General features: G+C 41.3%; 1 protein-coding gene across 1 annotated transcript in view; it reads right to left on the bottom strand.

The window, feature by feature from the left end:
- SLC26A4 (solute carrier family 26 member 4) overlaps positions 1-21486 on the bottom strand; it is a 54282-nt gene extending 32796 nt beyond the window's left edge. The window contains exons 1-7 of the mRNA XM_043463056.1: positions 21277-21486; positions 19404-19543; positions 11206-11316; positions 9322-9506; positions 8619-8783; positions 1703-1855; positions 1516-1598 (exon numbers count right to left, since the gene is read on the bottom strand). Of these exons, the coding sequence (XP_043318991.1) occupies positions 1516-1598; positions 1703-1855; positions 8619-8783; positions 9322-9506; positions 11206-11316; positions 19404-19543; positions 21277-21440 (1001 nt within the window). The 5' untranslated portion in view covers positions 21441-21486. The remainder of the gene's footprint in view (positions 1-1515; positions 1599-1702; positions 1856-8618; positions 8784-9321; positions 9507-11205; positions 11317-19403; positions 19544-21276) is intronic.
- Positions 21487-24022: the final 2536 nt, after the last annotated feature.

Genomic DNA, 24022 nt, shown 5'->3' with positions numbered 1-24022 from the left:
TGCCATGGACCTCCTCTAAGAGTTACACCTAGGAAACCTAACAACGTGGATCTATAAAATATATTTTTAATGTAGCTATTTGAAACTACTCAAATAATCTAGTTGTTAGGGTGAAAACACTGTAACTCAAGTAGCCACACTGCATCTTTTTATTACTATATTTATACCAGCATTAGGATTCACTATCAAAATGTTGATCCTCTAATGTAAAGTTTCCCAAACTTACTAATCATTAGAATCATGTGAAGCCCCTTTGAAAAATATTAATTAGGTTTAGGATGAGAACCAGGAAGGAATTTGTGTTAAGGCCTTATGTAATTCTTAGAAAAAAGTGAGTTTGTGAAACACTGGAATGGATGATACATAAATTAAGCCCCATGTAGCCAGTTGTAACTTTTCTTTCCTTTTTTTAAATAGATTAGAAGAAATCATACAATTAATCTAATGTCAAGGCAGCAGTTCCCTGTGGAATAAGCCCGGGGGCTGGCCTGGCCTGAGGAATTTCTATTAAGGGCATGAAAAACACAGAGTGTTGTTACAGGTCCCTCAGCTAGTATTTAATGGAAGGGAAACCAGTACTCACTTGTCATCTAATAGCAAGTCTAGTCATGAATGCTGTAAGTTAATGTTACAAATCTAATAAACATTTGTGTTTCTTTTTCACTGTCATAGGATCAAATTATGCTGTAGGGCCCTTGGTTCACTCTGCACTTTATGAGGGATCTCACTGGTGTTTTACAAGAAGCTGAGGTTGAGATTTCAGTGGTTTGTCACCATCTTTGTGTTGCTGGCTCACATGATAAAGAATCAGCCTGCAATGCAGGAGACCTGGGTTTGATCCCCAGATCAGGAAGATCCCCTGGAGAAGGGAATGGCAACCCACTCCAGTATTCTTGCCTGGAGACCTCTATGGACAGAGAAGCCTGGTGGACTACAATCACGGGGTCACAAAGAGTCAGACACAACTGAACAGCTAATACTTACACTATAGGAGAACCCCCCTCCACCCTAGCGCCACAGAACTAGATGGACAAAGACTCTTAGTTCCTTACTCTCTTAATTCACCAAACTACCAAAATATCAAACCTTCCTTAAAGATCATCCATTTTATTTATAGGAACAAATGATATAATTATTATCTTAAGCTGATTATATGGAAGAGAATTTAGGCCAGATCTCCCTTTTTCTTTAAGCAGATTGTTCTCAGTACAATAAGCGTTACACACCATGATTCTGCTTATACTGTAATTGTATATATGAGTTTAAATCAGGAGTCTGGAGTTAACTGTGCATGTCCTGCCATGTTTTAAGAGTGTAAAGAAAAAGACAGAGCATATAGCACTGCTTTTAAACAAATGACTTGATCTTTAGCTGATAGTTTGCACAAATGGGATATTTCTTTAAGATAACACACATGAGACTATTGAAGGACCACCAGTGAAATGAAGCTTGTTTCATTTAAAAAGGAGGTACTGACAATTTATTATTAATGCCTAAGAGGAACTCCATACTCACCCACTTGGGATGGATTTAACAATGCCAGCATTATAATTTTTTTGCAGGTCAACTCCATACGAAATGGCAGTAGCTGCTATTGTCTGAAATAAAACAAAAGAGGTTTTAAAAGAGTTCATTTGTTTGAACAGTTCCTTTCTTACAAAGCTAATTAATGCTGAATTTTCTAATTACACATTCTACTTACCACAATCACTTCTATAGGAATAGGGACTGGGATTTTGTGTTTAAATCGATCATTTAATTCCTTAACCGCCATACAGATGATAATGGTGAGTAAGCCAGCAATGAAATCAGCAAGATTAGTGTTACCAATATTTTGAAAAATCTCAACCAGTGTCTGTAAAAAAAATAATTTCATATACCTCCTGTATGAAAAATCATATCATCATCAAAGAGCACTTAAGAATTTCATGTAAAATTAAAAAAATTTTAATTTGTGTTTGTTAATACAGACACCATTAATGTCTAACCCTTGTAATATAAATACCAAGTTACTAATGATGGTTAACTTGGAGTGGCAAAAGTATGGGTGATTTCTGCTTTCTTATTTTAGCTTATCTGTATTTTTTACAATAAAAATGAGATCTTTTAAAAGAAAATATATCATTATATACTGTCTTTTGCTTGCAGAAAAGCTTTAAAAGTTTATACCTTAAGTAGCTTTACAGGTGCTTCTAAGTTACCTAATTTTCATCATGTTGATATGTATTACTGAAATTAAAAACCGAAACCAAAAGTCCTGGTTAATCAATATTTTAGGTAAAACTCTTCACTAAACATGAATGATACAGATGTTAATAAAAATTCCTAAAATTCTTCATATGTAGATACATATGGACTCGTCCATTCTTTATGACAAAGAAAAGCTATTGAATTGATATATAGGTCAAATAGAAATTTTTGGAAATTAATTTGGTACTTAGTTCAAACTTGAACTATGATCATTTAAATAAAACTAACTCTTTCAAAAAAAAAAAAGAGAGTTCCAGAAAAACATCTATTTCTGCTTTATTGACTATGCCAAAGCCTTTGACTGTGGTGGATCACAATAAACTGCTGTGGAAAATTCTTCAAGAGATGGGAATACCAGACCACCTGACCTGACTCTTGAGAAACCTGTATACAGGTCAGGAAGCAACAGTTAGAACTGGACATGGAACAACAGACTGGTTCCAAATAGGAAAAGGAGTATGTCAAGGCTGTGTATATTGTCACCCTGCTTATTTAACTTATATGCAGAGTACATCTTGAGAAACACTGGGCTGGAAGAAGCGCAAGCTGGAATCAAGATTGCCGGGAGAAATATCAATAACCTCAGATGTGCAGATGACACCACCTCATGGCAGAAAGTGAAGAAGAACTAAAGAGCCTCTTGATGAAAGTGAAAAAGGAGAGTGAAAAAGTTGACTTAAAGCTCAACATTCAGAAAACTAAGATCATGGCATCCAGTCCCATCACTTCATGGCAAATAGATGGGGAAACAGTGGAAACAGTGGCTGACTTCATTTTTTGGACCTTCAAAATCACTGCAGATGGTGATTGCAGCCATGAAATTGAAAGAGGCTTGCTCCTTGGAAGGAAAGTTATGCCCAACCTAGACAGCATATTAAAAAGCAGAGACATTACTTTGTCAACAAAGGCCTGTCTAGTCAAGGCTATGGTTTCTCCAATAGTCATGTATGGATGTGAGAGTTGGACTATAAAGAAAGCTGAGCACCAAAGAATTCATGCTTTTGAACTGTGGTGTTGGAGAAGACTCTTGAGAGTCCCTTGGACTGCAAGGAGATCCAACCAGTCTATCCTAAAGGAGATCAGTCCTGGGTGTTCATTGGAAGGACTGATGTTGAAGCTGAAACTCCAATACTTTGGCCACCTGATGCAAAGAACTGACTCATTGGAAAAGATCCTGATGCTGGGAAAGATTGAAGGTAGGAGGAGAAGGGGACGACAGAGGATGAGATGGTTGGATGGCATCACTGACTCAATGGACATGAGTTTGGGTAAGCTCCGGGAGTTGGTGATGGACAGGGAAGCCTGGTGTGCTGCAGTCCATGGGGTTGCAAAGAGTCGGACACAACTGAGCAACTGAACTGAACTGAACTGAACTCTTTCCAAGTGGACATACAATCCAGCTCAAGAAAAAATAGCTTTGTTTTGTAAATAGGTGGTTTCTGGGAATCAAAGGAGATTAGCAAGGAAGAATCTCAAGGGAGAACACTAATACCTTTGTTATAGGAACTTCCATAGAAGGCATGACTTTAGAAGGTTCTTCCAGACAAGTAATCTCCCAGTGAAGGTTACTTTCCTTTGAATGAGTCCTTTGATAGATATATATTTTAAATGAAGATAAAATATTACTTCAAATAATTATAACAACAATCTGGTAACAATTATGTATAGTGATCAACAGCTAACGTAGGAGTCATCTTGCCAGCAACCTCATTCTTTGGGAAACGTTCAAGAGTAAGGGAATCAGAGAACAAGCCATTGTGTAAGCAAAATACATTCCACCAAGTGCTTGAACTAGAGTTCAAGAATCTGATTTGTGGGAAGCCTCTTGGATTTTCAGAGTATTTTTGTCCTTGCTTTAAACCCAATACTAGCATGTTTACTTTGAACACTTTCCAGAGTCAGTAAAAATTGCTAGAGGCAGATACATTGATAGTAACAAGATGAAGCCAGTGATAGCAAGGTGAAAAAGAAAACAAATCAGAAACTATACAAGCAGACACAACAACTCAAGAATTTAAGGCATCTACCAGAGCAGCACAGGCTTCCCAGGTGGTGCTAGTAGTAAAGAACCCTCCTGCCAAGGCAGGAGAATAAGAGACATGGGTTCAGTTCCCTGGTCAGGAAGATCCACTGGAGGAGGAAATGGCCACCCACTCCAGTATTCTTGCCTGGAGAATCCCATGGTCAGAGGAGCCTGGCCAGCTATCGTCCATCAGGTCAAAAAGAGTCAGACACGACTAAAGCAACTTAGCACACGTGTGCACACCATAGTAGTACACAGCCCTAAATAACATAGTCTTCAAGGTATTGCTATCCAGTTCTTTATATAATCAAATTTCCTGATGATGACCCTCATTAATTCATGAGCTAAACATAATACTTCAATTAACTGTCTACACAATAAAGGTTTACTTTCAACACAAGATGGAAAAATTCAAACTTAAGAACAATATGAACAACTATCCCAATCCTAAAAATTTTCACCTTACAAAAATGATCACTATAGGATTCTCATGTAATCTATGAGACTCACTTAGACCTTTGAATAAAAAGCATCTGTGACTGTATTAAAAATGTAATATGAAAAAAATAAAATAAATGTAATGTGAGTTGCAAAAGCCAAGATCAGTTTACATTACACAATAACATCAAACAAGCTTATGAATATATCAGTTGCCTATATTGAATATTTATTCAGAATCTCTTATGAAAAGTTATACAAAAGAAAGCTTAATATATGTGGAAATAAAACCAACCCATATAAACTGAAGTAGTCAGATTGTATTAATACTCCAAGATACAGAAATGAGACAAGAAAGCACTGAAAAGTAACTCTAACTTATTAATATTTTAATAAATTAAAATACTAACTAAGATATGTTTAAAATATGGATACACTTACAATTCCATATTTCAGCCTAGTATTCTGACCAGGCAAATCAAGATAATAAAACTTTTCGGAAATGGATATTTTATTATGTTTCCTACTATGCTTGGAGAATTTTAGAACCATTTCATTTAAAGAATTTCTTCCTACTGGGTATATGAAGCCATAAGTTAAAAATTATACCTATATTACATATGAGGAAAATCATTAGTTAACTTTTGGTGCCAAATTTATTTTAATTCATCTTGTCTCTACCAATATAACAAACCCCTTGCTGTCAGGAATTTCCTCCCACCAGAACTTCTGTGCATATATAAGATCAACCCTTAAAGTGTTACTTTTGTTTTATAATGGCTTCATTTTTACATACGGAAATAGGTTCTAAATAACGAATCTGATCAAGCTTAGGGGTAGCTTTCAAAACTCTCACCATCTGGGCAGAACTTTTCAATGTGGTCTTCCTTCTCGTTAGGGAAGAAATGGGGACACAGAGCCAATTTAGTCAGCAAGCAGAAAGACTTCCCTTGTCTATCAAGACAAACCATTCAGAGTGAATGGTAGGAAAACATAACCACTTTGAAATGGACTGCATGATTTACTTACATAATTGAGTAGCTACACAGTAGCTTGAGTATTACTAATTCTGAATTCTGCCAGCACCTTGTAATTTTCCTTTTGTAGCCTCTCTCTTTTTTTTTTTTTGGCCACACAGCATGTGGGATCTTAGTTTCCCAACCAGGGATAGAACCTGTGCCCTCTGAACTGGGGACATGGAATCTTAACCACTGGACCACTAGGGAAGTCCCTCCCTTCTGCATCCTATACCCAGCATCTCTGGCATTTGTAAACTGAAGTTTCTGTTTTTCTTTTCCATTATTTCCTTCTCCAATTATTTATATTCATTATTTCCTTTTTCTTTTTTTTTTTTGAGAGAGGAGCAGGCAGATGATCCAAAGCATAAGTTTACAACAAAAGGGATGTTAACTCCATTCCAGGGAAATCCATCTTACAACAATCTTACAGTCTTTCCTGGAGGAATCCACAAATGCCCTGCATTTGTTGAAGGATTCTTTCATGAATAGTCACAACCAGTAATATCATAAGCAGAATTCTCTGTTCAGGTACTGAGAGGCTCATTCAATCCTTTAGCAATTATTTCCAGACCTGCTGTTTCTTCTTTTTTCAGAAAAGCAAGCTTATATTCACCCTCACACAAGGATGATTGAAGTATCTTTATCCAACTTGGCTGACCTGGAAGGAATGGCTTGCAGAATTCTCTAACACATTCTAACGTGAAGCTTCAAGAATAATGTTCAACACAACATAAGGCACATAATAGTTTAATAACTACTTTTGACCTTGTTCTATCTAGTGTTTCCCAGTTTACTTTGGTCTCTGTTGAAAGTGGGGTTATTTGCAGCAAGCTTTATCTTAAACATGTCCTAAGAGACCAGAAAAACTGTGAAATTTCATTTCCCCCATCTTCAGAAGTCCAACAGTGACCAAGGACCCAGATTACCTATCAGACTAGGCCTCCTGTAATCTGTGAGGACGCAGGCCTAGCAATGTTCAAACAAGGAGGTGAGCACACTCAGTCAGGGGTGTCTTGGTGGATTCAGGAGTCAGTGGGTTTGTACAAGGACTGAAAAGTCCCTGGCACATGGTAGGTTTCAATAAATACTTATTGAAAAGATGAATGGATGACAATAAGGGATAAATGAACAAACAGTTGACAGAGAAAGTAAGAAAGCAAAAAACAAACAATAACAACAAAAACCACAGCACATAGAGACTGCAAAAGTGAGATAACCTGTCAGAAAAAGGCAGTCAGATGATCTCAAAGCAAACCTAGGACTTGGCAGGGAAAAAGAAGTCAAATATGACATGCCCAGAATCACATCATATTTAATCATAGGATCATAAGTGGTAGAACCAAGACTCCAAAGTCCATAGTCTTAATCACTATGTTAAACTGCCTCCTCTACCTAGTTCTAGGGCTAGGTAGCCTAGCCTCTACCTCGGGCTTCTCCAGTGGCTCAGCAGGTAAAGAATCCACCTGCAATGCAGGAGACACAGGAGATGCAGGCTTGATCCCTGGATTGGGACAATCCTCTGGAGGAGGAAATGGCAACCCACTGCAGTATTCCTGCCTAGGAAATCCCATGAACTGAGGAGCCTGGTAAGCTACAGTTCAAAGGGTTGCAAAGAGTCAGGGATAACTGAGCTATTGAGCAAGTATGCCTCTAGTCCCACTGCTCAGCATGATATCTGGCTCATAATAGACACTAGGTAACATTTGTTGAATGGATAAAGTAATGCTAATGTTGAATGGAACTACGGCAATGCTGCAAGCTTCAGCAAACCCTTGACCACCTCACTAATTTTAAGATAGGTATGCACAGCCTTACCTCATTTTAAAAGCTACATGGATTATTAAAGAAATTAAAGGTCATTAGAATAGACGGGTCATTAAAGGACTCCATTCTTAATGCTAGCACATTGTATTTGGTATCATTCTCCCTAAGCTAGGGTGACATCATGTTACTATTATCACCATTTTTCAAGCATCGATAATATGCTCTATATAGAACACATATTTAGATCCAAGAACTTTTTCAAATCTAATTAGTGTGGAATACATCCTTCTTTTGCATCTCTTTTGCATGTTGAATCATCTCCGAATCTAACATTCCTTTTCATCTATAATTGCTGGGACATTTACATTATGCATTTTATGGACTCTCAGAGTTAAAAAAGGCTTTAGAGATACATCTCCAATCATTTCACTTTATAAATAAAAAAGAAAAGAAGTCCTGAGATGTGAAATAATAAATAATTTCAGCTTAGTTCCCCAACCAGAGATTGTACCCACCTCCCCTGCAGTATAGGCACAGAGTCTTAACCTACGGACCACCAGGAAAGCCCCTCAAAGTAACACTCTTTTTTTGAGTACTTTGTTATTTGCCAGCCCCTAGACCATGGGCTTCTCATACAGCCTTATTTAATTTAATTTGTATATATTATTACCAACTCCATTTTGCAGGGAAGGAAGTTGAGGCATAGCAATTTGCTCATGCAATAGAGCAAATAATAAATAATAGAGTCAGGGTATATGTTAATCTTGGTCATCCAAACTGAGTTTTCAGCCACTATCCTACACCCTGTGTCCAAGGTCACTTAGCTTGTGAGAGGCAAGGTTGAGAATGCAGCTCAAGTGTGCTGCCTCCCAAACCAGTCTTCAGTATAAAACTTTGCTTTTATTAATATTTTGAAGATTGATGACACTTCTGAAACCATACTGACCCACTGAAAACAATGATTTGCAAACTCTGCCTTCTTCAATGTAACTCCTGATGCTACTGCTTCTTTCAGAGAAGAATGTTTTCAATGGCTCCCAAAGCATGGCATGGAGGAGCTTATACTCTCCAGACTCAGGTTCAGTAGGAAAAGTGAGCCATCCCTGCAGAGAAGCAACACTTACATAGACGATGGAGAGAATTCCGTTATAGTTTTTGGTTGAAACATTGAGGACGATCTTTAGCTGTGAGACCAACACTTGGAAGGCAGCAGCTGTTGTGAATCCACCAACCAAAGGATCTGCCAGATACCTCACTATGAATCCAACCTGCAAACCTCCAAATATCAACTAGAACAAGAAAGAAGGGAAAATTAAACGCTTGCCTGGGAGAAGGACCAACACTTTTGAACTATTAATGAATTAAACTTAATACCAACTAAAATGCTGGCCCTATCTCTCCCATCCACCATTCTAAAATTTGAAAATCATGTGTAGTATGAACCTTAAAGTATTTCTAGATATATAATAAGAAAAATTCATGTAGGTTTTTTCCTGTAACTTTAGGTTTCATGGCTCCAGTGACCAGAATATTTTTTGTCTCTTTATGGGTTCTGGCACAACTCCCTTTTCCTATTCTCATTCTAATCACACATGTTCCTCTGTCTTGTTTTTTCTGTCTCTGACTTTGATGATTAAGTGAGCTTTAATAAGTGGCGGCTTACTGACTATTTTAGCATCTGACCTAAAACAGTATAACTTAAAAAATAAGCTTTGAGAGTCTTAAAGTGATTTGTTTTGCTTTTAAATGAATCTTTAAGTCCACATGCTTAACAGTTCTTTCAGATACAAATTCTGTCAACCTGTATATCGCTTGTAAGCCCATTACCTGTATGATTCCAACCAAAAGAGTAAGGGTGCTCGCAATCAATACTCTTGCTGCATCTCTAGCTGCAAAGTCTATCACGGTGGTATTCAGTGCAGTTCCGTTACTGCTGGATACGAGAAAGTGTTCATCGGGGGCCATGCTCAGAACAACAGAGCCCACCATTAAACTGACCACTGGGAAAGGTCCTGGGGGAAAAAGCCGTTATCAATTAATAATTATTAAGCATGTCCATAAAAAACTTTATACTTCCATAAAAAAACTAAAAAATAATAATTATTATTAATTGCAAATGTTTAGGTTCAACATGTCTACACAAAGATCCATCTGAAGTAATTAGCTGTGATTGGAAAAATACTGTTTGTTCACAAAAGAAGCTAAAAAGCAGTTGTTTCAAGGCATTCATGACCCAGTAATGAGCGAGAGAGATGTGCAGGTGGGTCACTATAACACAGTTTTCAGGCACTTTATAAGTACACAGGAAGGCTGTCTAAACTGTGTATGATCTTCTTGTGTATGGGTGGGAACAGGGGGATGGAAGCGGGAGTTGTCAAGAAAGGCTTCTTGGCAGAAATGTCATATTAGCTGAATCCTTACTTGTTCCATCTTATTTTTATTCCATGTAAGTTCATTTCCTAGAGCATCCAGTGTCCTGATCTCTGTGGAGCTGAGGACCTTGATCAATATCACAAGGCCAAAATTTGGTTAAAGAAATAGCTAAAGTAAAAAACAAATTAAAAAAATAGCAAAGGTAGTGTAGAGTTTCTCTTTTTCTTTTTCCAAAACAAATTATTTTTTCATATCAAATATCACTCTATAGTAGAGTCTATGTTTCAAAAGTACTTTTCTTTCAGCAGCTGCTCTATCACTACTGATATTTTTATCTGTGATGATGAGGATCCTACCCTTTGATCATGGAAGGCTTTACCAGTTAGAAGGACTCAGTACCAAAATCCAATAACCTGAAGTGTATAAATGTATAGAATACCAGAGAGAAAAAAAATCAACTCCCATGTTCCTTACCTTGTCATGCATTTTGTACTAATAAACTCTCCCAGGTAAGGAAGTTCTTTAATCAATAATCTCCTCCTGATCTCTCTTTATAGACAAGGAAATACTCCAGACACTGGGCGAAATATTATACAACTAAGGATAAGGATAAGGGTTGGAGATAGAGCAGTAGATGGCTCTATTTGTTTTAAGAGGATTGCCCAGGTAGACATGTCTAGCCAGCAGATGGATGTAGGCGAAAACTTATCTCAAGTATAAATGTCAACGTTGCAAAATAGCATTAAAACATTCATTTACTAGAACATTCTAGCAGAAGAAAATTCAAATTTTAGGAACATCAGGAAATAAATCTATTTGGAGCTATATCAAGAAGGAAAGCCAAGCTTAGTTTCTAAATTGTTTTGGCACAATTTTCCCAGTCTTCAAATATTAGTGACTTAAAATAACTACGTTCTTTAATAAGACAATGAATATGTATTTGATGAACATAATTTAGTAAAACTAATTTAATCTAGTAAAACAGATTCAAAGACCTCTTGAAGATTATTTTCCCTTATCATGTTTCATTTTAGAACACTTTCTAAGTAGAGTCAAATGTATTAACATTTTTGAAAAGCCAAACATGCTAAGATTTGAAGGTAGTCTATACTTTTTTAACCATCTTTCAATTTTCTCCTCTTCATTACAAAAAACGTTAGGTATAAAGCTATCTGACAGCATAGTATTTTGAAAGCTAAGAAGAAACCTTTGCATCACTGAATAGGAAAAGCCCTATCTTGCTAGAAAACAGTAACAAAGATATGGAAGCAGAACACACATAATATAGCCCAAACACGTTCAATGTGAACAAACAGAATTGTATATGCTTATAATTACCAACTGAGATGTGTCTTGACGTTCCAAAAATAAAGTACGTCAGGATAGGGAAAAAAGCAGAGTAGAGACCATATCCGACAGGAACAGCAGCTAGTAGAGCATACGCCATGCCTGGAAATACATCCAAAACAATCACGTTCAGAAACAAAAGCTATGCTTCGTGTCTACTGTACAGAGAAAAGCCTTTTCATAAGTCTCTTTCATTTGCAGCTCATCTTGAGTGATCTTATTTTGCACATGGTCTGTGGCTATGCTAGGATGCAGAACGTGATTCAGATCACCTACTCAAAAGAACTGACACAATTGATCAGTAATTCAATCATCTACTCGGGTGAGTGGGCGGGAAAGCTGTTGATTAAAAACTTGATCAATTCTGTTCAAAGGTTTAGCCTGGCTTTGTCTGAATTCAGTGTTTCTCTGCGTCATGAGGAACATATGTACTTTCTCCTTTCTTGTTGGGGAACAAAAGTTAGATCCAAACAAAGAAAAATAATCTGACCTTTGTACATAGCACTAGGAGATCAACACCTTCGCTAGGCTTCCCCAAGTGGTTTCTAGGTCCATGAATGTCACACTGTATGGAGAATCGCAGCCTTCCCTTGTACATGGCGGTTGGAAGGCAACAATGTGTTGGGGGTTGGGAGTTTTGTTTTGGGCCTTAAGCAATGAACATTTATTTCTTAGAGTTCTGAAAGCTAAGAAGTTCAAGATCAAAGTACCAGTAGATTCAGTGTCCGGTGAGCACCCTTTTCTGGTTTGCAAATGGCTGCTTTCTTGCTGTAACCTCACAAGGCACAGGTTTCCTAAGGTCGCTAAGCCCACCATGAAGACTCTACCTGACTGCCTTCCAAAGGCGTGTCTGTGCTCTTAGTTGCTAAAGTAGTGCCCAACTCTTCGCAACCCCATGGAATGTAGCCTGCCAGGCTCCTCTGTCCATGGGACTTCCCAGGCAAGGATACTGGAATGGGTTGCCATTTCCTTCTCCAGGGTATCTTTCTGACACAGGGATTGAACTAGAGTCTCCTGCATTGCAAGCGGATTCTTTTACCACTGAGCCGCATGTGAAGCCCTACCTCCCAAAGGCTCTGCCATCCAAATACTATCATACTGGGGATTAAGTCTTCAAGAGATAAATTTTGGAGGGATGCAACGTTCAGTCCATAGTACTTTCCTTCTCCTGTGGATTGTTTTTTTAAATACTTCATAGGGAGTCAGCACATCTTCTATCTCCCCACATTTCACTCACTCACAATGACAGAACATCAAGTTCTTTGACCTTTGGGTCATTAATAAAGGGTTATATGTATAACAGTTTGAAAAAAAGTGATGGAAGCAGCTTAGATGTCCATCAACAGATGAATGAGTAAAAAAGTTGTGGTATATATATACCATAGAATATTATTCAGCCACAAAAAGGAATGAATTTGAGTCAGTTGAATTGAGGTGGATGAACCTAGGTGGATATACAAGGTAAAGTAAGTCAGAGGGAGAAAAATATTGTATATTAATGCATATATATGGAATCTAGAAAAACAGTGCTGATAATCTATTTGCAGGGCAGGAATAGAGATGCAGGCAGAGATTTGTGCACACGGCAGGGGAAGGAGAGGGTGGGACAAACTGAGACAGTAGCACTGAAACATATACATTGCCATTTGTAAAATAGATAGCTAGCGGGAAGTTGGCATATAACACAAAGAGTTCATCCCCATCCTCTGTGGCAACCCAGAGGGGTGGGTTGGGGGTGCTGGTAGGATAAGACGAAGGTTTGAGAGGGAGGAGATATATGTATACTTATGGGTGATTCACACTGTTGTATGACAAAAACCAACACAACATTGTAAAGCAAGTATCCTCCAATTAAAAATAGATTTTTTTTTAAAAAGGTGGCAGCAACTTAAATTGGTGCCCCAAATGATGTATTTATCCCTATCTCAAATCAGGGAAGTGGTTAACTACACTATATTTCATATACTGTAATCTATGAAATGAAGTTGATGTGCTGTATAGAAATAATTTACTACTAATAGTAATCTACCTCTCTCCAGAACAATATAGGACATATAAGAAATAAGTGAGAAAAGGCAGAATTCAAAATAGTGATCAGGGAGTGCCCTGGAAGTCCAGTGGCTAGGATTCAGTGCTTTCACTGCTATGGTCCAGATTCAACCCCTGATCAGGGAACTGAGATCCCACAGGCCAAGCAACATGGCCAAAAAAACAACAACACAAAACAGTAATCAGTATGCATGCCTCCACTTTTGTTAAAGTAAACATGTTTGTTGTCTGAATTTAAAAATGTGGGAAGATTTCATACAATTTAGATATGTTAAAAGCATAATATAATAAACACCCAAGTATCCAACATCTAGTTTAAGAACTAGACCATTGCCGTATAGCTGAAACTTTCTATGTACTCTTTCTCAATCACATCCCTTTTCCTCCCTCCACCCTCAGGAGGCAACACCCTTTTGAATCTAGTGTTTATCATTCTCAGACATTTTTTTATACTTTTAAATAGATACTTATTTATGTGTCTGGTAGGATATTTATTAAAATTTAGGTTTAGTGGACTATCTACATGGCAGAATCAAAGGAGACTTCTGAAGAGGTATTTTTCATGTTCCCTATAATGTGTTTTCTAGTTTCCCACAATAAGCATTCATTCATTCAACAACTGTTGATTATGTACCCTTCATGTGTCAGGCACTGTTCTAGGCTTGGGGGAATATGGGAGTAGACAAAACAAAGTCTCTGCCCTTAGAGAGTGTGCATTCTAGAAAAGTCTGTATTACTGATGCAATTGTTTTCATATAAAATTACAACAAGCAATCATCCCACGGACATAGAGTAGAAAGGTGAGGTCACAAAGGGAAGACAAGAAAAGAAGGAGCAAAAACAAAAGCAAAAAAAAAAAATCCAAATTAAAAAATATTAGAAAAGAAAAGAAGGAGCAAGGAATGAGAACAGCCTATTTCCTATGTACATTTTCCAAGTCCTTCTCAAATTTCCACTTCCCTAAACCTGGCTCTGCAGTCCTCACAGGCCTGGAGAATGGGGGCTTTTTCAGTTTTCACATAATATCCTATTTCAGGACAACTGCTACTCAAGTATACTGTAATCATATTGTAAGGGAATTTGGTAGAACAATTTTGAAATTATACATAATTTGTAAAGAAATTTGTCATTGATTTAAACTATGGAATCTCTGTGTTTGTGCTCCTCCTATGTAGGATGGTGGCATGTATTGATAAAAGTGGTGCTAACAAACATTCAGAAGCATCTAGAAGGCATAAGTAGGAAGTAAGAGAGCAGGTCCCCCGTATCTATGAATAAAAAATAGCAATGAAAGTGCTGCGTTGATTTCTTGCTGCCTGGAGGGAATTTTTTGTTAATAATAAAAGTGAAAAAGATCCCATGGCAGCACATACCTTCTGAGACGGACCACACTCCATCTGTGGAGTGTGTTTCTCTCTAAATAAATCCACTTCTTAGAAAAAAGCAAAACAAAACCCATGATCCTTATCATTTCTGGCTTCTCAGTAACATTATTGATGAGTTTTTTTCCCTACCCCTTAGCTGCCCAGCCACTGGATATATCACGGCCTTTGCCATCCCTAGAAACTGCAGCTCTGAAATCTCAACATTGAGCCTCCTTTTCTCCACCTACAGCCATGTAGCCTTTCCGCTCACCTATCCAGAATCCTTAGTGCAACAATTTCTTTCTCCTCATGAGGCTTCTAACCCATGAACTGAGCCACTATCCTTAGCACCCTCCCATCTTCATTTGCCTCCCGGTCCCTGGAATTTTCTCAAATATTCTGAATTTCTTTGCTTCATTCTTTCTCTTTTTCTCCTGCCTTCTCTGGTAAATCTCCAGTCTGGCCAAACTCAAGCATCACCCTTTTCCATGCCAGCATTCAAACAGCTGAATAACTGAACTAAAGACCTCTACATTTGGGCTGGCTAATTTCATGCAAATTTCATGATCGCAAGCCCCAGATGGAATGCCACACTGCCACACATCCATTGGATGGATGGCCATCCAATTACATTTCCCCAGCAAGTGTGCTTTTCCTCTCCTCAAGACAGCTACCCAGACTTCCCCTCCTTTCCTCAAACTCTCCATCCCCCTTCTCAGACGTGGTTCAGAGATGACCTTAGACTTCATCCAAAACCTGGAATCTATGCGACGCCCATTGTTTTTTTTTTTTTACAATGCAGTGCTTGTCTGTCTTTTCTCCTTTGGAAATGGAGGAAATATCCCATGTATCTTTAAGGAGTAGCCTCCTCACTTCTGTCCTTGTACCCACCTATGCTTGTCCCTTCTTGTCACTTCTCTTCCTTTTGGACCCCAGATTTTTCTATCAGGAGAAGTTGCTTCTCCTCCTTGTGGACCACAGATTTTTCTATCAGCTAGGTCATTCCCACTGGGTTACATCTATGTTCTAGTACCTCCTATATTATAAGAAAAATAAATCCTCCCATCACTTTACCATTGTCTTTTATGCCTCTGGAGCCGTTTCTCTACTCTGCTTCATGGCAAACCTTCTTAAAAGTATTGCCTGTGTTCCATCACCAAGAGTATTCCACACTGCAGACACCCCACTTTCACCCCATCCTTTAAAATAGAGCAGAAAACAATTCCTCTCTTGGTTTTGGAACCCACATCCTTCAGATTGTTCTTCTTCTCTATCTTCCTGAGCCCAAGATCATGTTTCTTTGTGGCCCCTCCTTCTCCCCCCTGACTTTAAGTACTCCAACCAGGTTCTTCTCCCCATCTACCTTTCTGCCTAGGTAGTCTCAGGGATTCCCACTCCTTTGAACATCATCTCTAGAGTGATGCTTTCCTGACTTATGTCTAGTCCAAACCTCTCCAATGACCTTCCTGCTTCTAGTAGCTCCAACTCCATATCTGGCATCTCAAATGTGGCACGTGCAAAAGGAAACACTTGGTTTTCCATCCCAATTCTGCTTGTTAGCCAGTCCCTATCCATCAGTATGTTACCTGTGATTCCTGCTCCAAAATATATTTCAGACTTGTGAAACTCTACCTCTTACTTGATTAGCTTCAAGCTGAAATGTCTGTCCTCAGGGCCGGGACTAGGGAGAGGCAAGTGAGGTGCCTGGGGCGATTATTTAGAAGGTCCCTGGAGGACTCACTTACCTAATTTTAATCCTGGCCCTGCCTAAACCTTTCTCCTCCTGTTCACTCCCCTAAACTGCTCTCTCCTCCACCCATACTGGAATTCTTCCTCCCTTGAAAATACTATGCTCTATTTGACCTCAGGGACTTTGCATCTTTGCCTGGTACACCCTGCTTTCTGTTTCTTACATGGCTATCTCCTTCCCATCCTCCCAACCCTGATTTAATTTCACCCCCTCAGAAAGGCCTTCTTTGACCATTCTATCTAAGGCAAACACTCCCTCCCCAAATTAACCCCTATTAAATGGCAACCCACTCCAGTATTCTTGCCTGGAGAATCCCATGGAGAGGGAAGCCTGGTTAGGCTACAGTCCACAGGGTCGCAAAGAGTCAGACATGACTGAGTGACTTCACTCACTCAAAGCCTATTTGATCAACCATAATAGATATCACAATCTGTAATTATTTTTCTATTTACCTGCTTATTTAATTCCTGAAGTCTCCCGCTTGAAATGAGTACCATGAGCTCAGTATCCATGCCTGTTAGTAAACCACTGAATCCCCATGGCTGGCCTATAAATATCGGTGGTGGTTTAGTTGCTAAGTCGTATCCAACTCTTGCAACCCCATGGACTGTAGCTCGCCAGGCTCCTCTGTCCATGGGGTTCTCCAGCCAAGAATACTGAAGTGGGTTGCCATTTTCTTCTCCAGGGGATCTTCCCAACACAGGAATCGAACCCAGGTCTCCTGTATCACAGGCAGATTCTTTACCTACTGAACCATGAGGAAAGCCCAGCCTACAAATATTAGATGAATGGATTTATGAATGGACCACATTAACCTCCCAGACATTCACCATACAAAGATAACTTCTTAGAGATCATGCTTCTGGAAAACGTTATCACTCATAAAGTGAGGAACTGGGTCCTTTATAAATTAAGACCCTAGGAATTAGATTCTGGGTTCAAATCCCAGCTCCACCATTTACCAGCTCCATGACCTTGAGCAGAATTTAATAGATTTTTTGACTATTGGAAAAAGAGCTATTAAGAGTTGTTGTGAGGATTAAGGAGATAACTTGCCAAAGCCCTTAGCATAGTGTCTGACATTTGTCTTAAACAAAACTAAAGGTAAAATTAATTTGTATAAGATACTTGTCTAGGAACACTTGCAGGACACAGCTTGAAATACCATTTTTCATATATAAGGATGATTCATCATTCAGTCCTCTTCACTAAATGTTTAGCGGGCCACCTACTTGGTGCCAGAATCATGCTCAGTTCAGTTCAGTTCAGTCGCTCAGTCGTGTCTGACGCTTTGCGACCCCATGAATTGCAGCATGCCAGGCCTCCCTGTCCATCACTAACTCCCAGAGCTTACTCAAACTCACGGCCATCGAGTCGGTGATGCCATCCAGCCATCTCATCCTCTGTCGTCCCTTTCTCCTCCTGCCCCCAATCCCTCCCAGCATCAGGGTCTTTTCCAGTGAGTCAACTCTTCACATGAGGTGGCCATAGTATTGGAGTTTCAGCTTTAGCATCAGTCCTTCCAGTGACCACCCAGGACTGATCTCCTTTAGGATGGACTGGTTGGATCTCCTTGCAGTCCAAGGGACTCTCAAGAGTCTTCTCCAACACTGGCTAAACGTGAATTAGACAGTTCCCATCCCCCAGAAGCCGGAGGAGGTTGCCATGCCACAGTTCTTGAGAGTCTCCTGTGTACACGTGGCACCACTTACTGTATGAACCGTACCATCCTGTCCAGCTCTCCCATCCACTTCTGTGAGTGAGAACACAGGTGCTGCTCCACACGGGGCCACAGGACATCCTCCTTCTCTGTGGGACTCTCCCTGGCTTGCTCTGAGTAATCCTGAGAGTTCTATAGGCAAATTTTGGCTCAGGACATTGCTCAACCACTGTTACTAACTTCTCAAATAGTCCATTTCAAGTCATCTTTCTACCCACATTCCTACCCCATCGTAATTCCCGTCACATCGCAATGTGAGACTTAACCTTCAGGGAAACAGCTCTGACGCCTCTTCCTCCAGGAAGCCATTCCCAGTTCCCTAAGGCCAGGTTGAGAGCCCCTGTGTGCACTCCCTTCCCAAGCAGTATTACCCCTGCCCCTACAGTCGGTCCTTCCATTGAATTGTTGTCTATTTCTTCATTGGACTATGAGTTCCTTAAAAGCAAGTGGTGCATCTTACTCATGTGAGAATACCTAGAGGCTGGCACCTACTAGATATGCCATGAAAATATAATAAGTAAACTAGATTTTTGTTTTCATAGTCCAGAGGTTTTGTGAAGTTGAGGTGAGGGCAAAAGCAAGATGATGAGGATAGGGTACAAAGGAAAATGCCCATAACGCTATTCACCAGCTCTGCAATGGAGTTCCAAGATGTTCATGGAAATAAGGCTTAAAGGCAGTTTAAAAAATGTCCTGTGTTGCGACATTCTGCCAGAAGATTAAAATACAGGGATGGATTTAAAATGGGGAGGGAGAGGCAAGAGCAGAAAAAACCATTTGCATGTAGTCTAGGCTAACATACTTCCTTCCCTTTCCTTTAAGAGAGTTTCAAATGGCATGTCAAGACCATGTATGAAATGTAAAATAATTTAATGAACTGCAATCATCATTTTAAAAATCTAAGCAGAATAGAATAGGACAGAATAGAAAATATTAGAGAGTATTACTTGTAGTGAGAATAAGTATTATTTCACAAAACTTGGGATGCATTTGTACATATCATGATGTCATAGAGATTTCTTACTGTGAGCTGTGACCAATGAAAACTGGGAAGCAGCTGCTTAGGTGACAGGGATCTAGTTGGAGCCAAGCAGATAGAGAAGCAACAGGGTTTCCTAAGAAGAGAAGTGTAAGGAAGATGAGGAAGAAGAGAATCTCACCACTAAGGGGCAGGCTCTGGAGGAAAGATGCAGGCTATGATGGGTGAGCAAGCCTTTGGTGCAGACCCATGGGAGGGAGGGTGGAGTTAGGAATGGCTGCTGGAGGCTGTGATTCTCCATCACTTCGGGGACCACCATCATCTTACCTTGAAGTGTTCCCACTAGACCAGTACTAACTCCTGAAATGATATCACTAAGTAGCCATTCCTTGATCCGGTATTTGGGAAGCCAGTCCAAGATGGGCAGGAGAGTCTTCACTATGCGAAGGGTTCTCTTTCTTGAACAACTGTCAAAAGGCGAGAAAAGGAGACTTCCAATCCAATCTTGGTCACAACCCACTGCAAATCACAGTTTTGAACCGAAGTCTGCTAATGTCTCTAACTATTTAGAAAAAAGCATAGGAATTGCATGAAAAAAATACTAACAGTGAAGGGCTTCCCATGTCTTTGCCAAGAACTCTATTTACCCTTTTAAATGCACTGTACTAGAAAACACGGGATTAAGTGTTAACCAACACCCCCCCCGCCACCCTTAATCCTCTAAGAATATACCCCCAAACAAGAACCCATTTTCTGGTTCAGCCACAGATTGATCAATGTGGAGTCTTTAAATGGAGATTACACTTGGCCTTCTAACCTAGGCGTCTTCTTTTTCTTTCAAGAAACAAACTCTGTATATTCTGGCAATAGGAGCTTGGAGCCAGTTTTTACAAAACTCTTAACATGATGAATACATATCTTGTACCTTACTACCTAGTTTTTAAAATTCAACAACCTATAGGTAAGAGAAAAAACATATTTGGGGCTTCCCTGGTTGTTCAGATGCTAGACAATCTGCCTGCAATGCAGGAGACCCAGGTTTGGTCTCTGAGTAGGGAAGATCCCTTGGAGAAGGGAATGGCTACCCCAGTATTCTTGCCTGGAGAATTCCAAGGACAGAGGAGGGAGCCTGGAGGGCTACAGTCCATGGAGTCGCAAAGAGCTGGACATGACAGAGCGATTAACATTTTCAGTTTTTCAAACACTATTTGACTCTTGATTCAAATAAATTATTTTAAAAATTATATTTACGAGACAATTTGAAATTTTGTTGACTTAATTTTTTAATATTAAAGAATTGCTTCTTTTTGTGTGTGATAATGGAATTGTGGGTTGCATTTTTTAAAGAGTCCCTAAAGATAAATACTGAAATAAATACAGTCCAAAGGAAAAAAAAAAACACTATATGGAATTTGCTCCAAAAAGAAAAGTGGAGTGGGGCAAGTATGTGGTAAGACAAGATTAACTTTGAGTTAATCATCCTTGAAGCCATGTGATGGGTAAAAACATGGGAGAGGGTTCATTGCACTACTGTGCCTGCTTTTGAATGTATTTGAAATGTTTTTTAAACGGTTTGAAATGTTTTAAGAAAAGAAAAAAAAAAAATCTAGCAGCAGCTGACAATTCCTTCTGCTTGCGATATCTACTTACGGGTGGCCCGAGTGGGTTTAGACTGATGGAGGTTCTTCTTGGAGAGCCCTACTTCCTGGACAGTGGACAACTCGGAGCACGCCGTGCTCTCCTGCGCTCTCGCCTTCATTCCGTGCCTCTGAGTGCCATTCTTCCCGGATGAGCTTAGGGCGTTCAAGGCCTCTTGCTCAGGTGACGAGTTACCCACTACCTCTTTGTAATAAAGTCCCTTGTTCTCCCACTCTCCTCAGCCTAGCCTTCACAAGAAGACCGTAGGGACCCGCTGTACCCCAAGGCGCACTCCAGGTGCCCTCAAGCGAGCAGCACAAAGAGACGGCGCTCCCCGAACACACCCTCTCCAAAGTTGAGTTTCCGAGACTAGGGTCGATTCTGGCCGAGAGTGATGGAGCGACCTTCCCACCAGGGAGGCCAGAGTCCGTGACCTGACCGAAGCCGTCCCTTGCAGGGCGGGCGCGGCATCCCACTCTCCGCCGCTGGGCACGCCGGCGGGTCTGCGCGCCCACATTCCCGGATTCACTGCGCCCCTCGCCCCGTCCGCCGCGGGCGCTACCTGCAGCCCTGGGCCAGGTTCTCTCTCAGCGTCTTGCGCTCTTTCGGGCGCTGCTCGTACTGCTGCTGGAAGGAGAGCTCGTTGTAGACCGGCCGCGACACCACATAGCTGCAGCTGTACTCGGGGAGCGGCGGCGGCTCCAATCTGTCGCCCGGCGCTGCCATGACCTGCGAGGCGGAGGGCGACGAGCAGGGAGGAGATGGGGTGAGGGAGGAGAAGAGGAGGTGAAGACAGCTAGTTAGCTGCCTCCCGGCCCCACCTGCTGCAGTCGATCCCCGAGAGAGGGGTCCGCGCTCTGCCACACTCTCCGCCCAGGCCCGCCTCGGCTGGGCGCGCATCTCCAGCCTGCAAGAGGCCCTGAGGACCTCGGGTCTCGAGCCTACTTCTGCTGCCCGGGATTCCCAGACTCTTAAGTGAGTGAGTCCTGCGCTGGGGGGCTGCCGGAGCCAGACCCAGTCCCCTTGGATGAGCAGCCAGGGCGCTGTCCGCGTCCTGAAATCTCCCCAAACCCGGGCTGGGGCCCGCGACGCGCGCGCGGAGGGCAGGAAAGGGCCCCTGTGATCGTCCCCATCTCCCTAAACCCGAAGCAGCGCGCAGAGCCACGAGAGCCCTGGGAGAGAAGGCCAGCCCCCGCGCCGGACGTGGGGCCTTCAGGCCAAGTTCCCCGGGTCCCAAGGCTGCGCGCACGCTGCAGGAAAATTCCAGCAGCCGGGCGCGCTCTCCCGGAGACAGAACTTTGGGGAATGGAGTAAGTCTCACACCTCGGCCTGTTTCCTAGCTTCCTTCTTGCTCTCAGCTTCTCAGAAAGACTGTACTGTCCCCTGCCGGGCAGCTCCGTAGCACGTCCTCCTCCCCGCACCCCCCCTCCCCCCCCCCCGCCACCTCCACTAGTCCCATCCCCAACCAGCGATGCCTCCCCAGGAGTTAAGGCAGGGCGGCGTGGCGTGCGTTGCATCTTCAGCGACGATCTCACCTGCTTCGACTCACGATCAGCCTGGAATGCCCCCGGGACAGCCGTTCCGCAGCCTTTATAGCGCTCTCAGAAGGCAGTGAGACGTTTTATTTACGGAGCAACAGAGACACCTTAGTCCAAAAAAGGGACACACAGGCAGCGGTCTTTCCCCACCTATCCTACCAGGAAAAAAAAAAAAAAATCTACCCCTCCCTAATTCTTTCCCTTTCCCGAAACAGGAAGGCTGAGAATCTTACTGGCTCTCACCCAAGGGCCACCCAAATCCACCGCCCCTCAATTACTAACGTGGGCCTCGAGGCCAGGGGCGGAGCAGGCCCTGGAGAGCTTGTTACAAGAGACCAGAGCCCAGCGTGGAAGAAGAGGTCAGTGACTGCGAGGAGCGCTGGCCTTGACTCCTAGGCTGTATGAATCCGGAAGCTCCACGATCTGGCACACAGCTCTCAAATCAAGTGGGGAGGAGGAAAGGAGCAGTGGCCAGTTTTGCATTTAATAAGGCTTTGGATTTCTGGAAGGTCTTTCTTTGGAAGTGCCCAGTGAGTGGTGGTTATAGACAGTTCAGTAATTTATTCATAAAGCTTAGATACGAACTTTTCTGTGCTTATGTGTGTTTCACTTCACAATCAAAATCAAGTGCCCAGGTGGCCCCCTTTTTTACTTGACTGACCCTTTGGTTCTTGTATCTTTCTTCTCATTGGTCTGAACTGTGAAGGGGGGAATACACAGAAGTAAACAAGAATCAAGACTAGAAGGGTGAGAGTGGGGAGTAGGAATCTATCCTACCTCCTCAGTATTTTGTCTTCTGCTAGGATGAATCTTGTTAAAGCCGACTATTCTGGTTAAGATGAGGGGAGGGAGTTCAGTAAACAAGAAAATTCTCTCCTGATTATCAACACCAGCCTTCAGTTACCCAGCTGGAAAATTCAGACAGTGGCAATTTCATAAGCATTAGGCAACAGAATCCTCTCAGGAGAACCCTTGGTGTAAATCCCCTGAAGTTGTATTTGACTCGGTATTACCATGTGTGTGTTTTTCTGAGGAGTAATAAATCAGTAGCTTTCAACAGATCTTCCAAAGCTTCTGCTCAGTCATTCAGTCGTGTTCAACTCTGTGACTCCATGAACTGTAGTGCTCCAGGCTCTTCTGTCCATGGGATTTTCCTGGCAAGAGTACTGGAGTGGATTGCCATTTCCTTCTCTGGGGGGAAAAAAAAAAAAGCTGGCTCAGTGGTAAAGAATCCGCTTGCAATGCAGGAGATGCAGGTTCGATTCCTGAGTAGGGAAGATTTCCTGGAGAGGGAGATGACAACCCCCTCCAGTAGTCTTGCCTGGGAAATCCCATGGACAGAGGAGCCTGGTGGGCTACCATCCATGGGGTCACAAAGAGTTGGAAATGACTTAGTGACTAAACAACAAGAACCACAGACTAAGTTTAAAAACCCTTGAAGATACAACCTAAAAGGAAAGTCCAGGGACTACCTGGCTGTCCAGTGGTTAAGATTCTATGCTTTCAATGAAGATGTGGTTTTGATCCCTGGGTGAGGAACTAAGACCCCACATGCTGCATGGCCAAAAGGAAAAAAAAAAAAAGGAAAAGAAAAAGAAAATCCAGGTCATTAAGTTTAGAATTTTTATCCATCTGCAGAGAGTAATGTATTTGTATATAGGATTCCCCCTACCCCGAGACGTTTGGCAATGTCTAGAGACATTTTTGATTATCATGCTCAGGGGATGCTACTGAGATCTAGTAGAAAGAGGCCAGGGATGCTATTAACCA

This window comes from Cervus canadensis, chromosome 3, assembly GCF_019320065.1.
Source record: "Cervus canadensis isolate Bull #8, Minnesota chromosome 3, ASM1932006v1, whole genome shotgun sequence".
NCBI classification, from domain to species: domain Eukaryota; kingdom Metazoa; phylum Chordata; class Mammalia; order Artiodactyla; family Cervidae; genus Cervus; species Cervus canadensis.
Note: the sequence above shows the minus strand (reverse complement) of the source record. Positions and strands in the feature narration are given on the sequence as shown.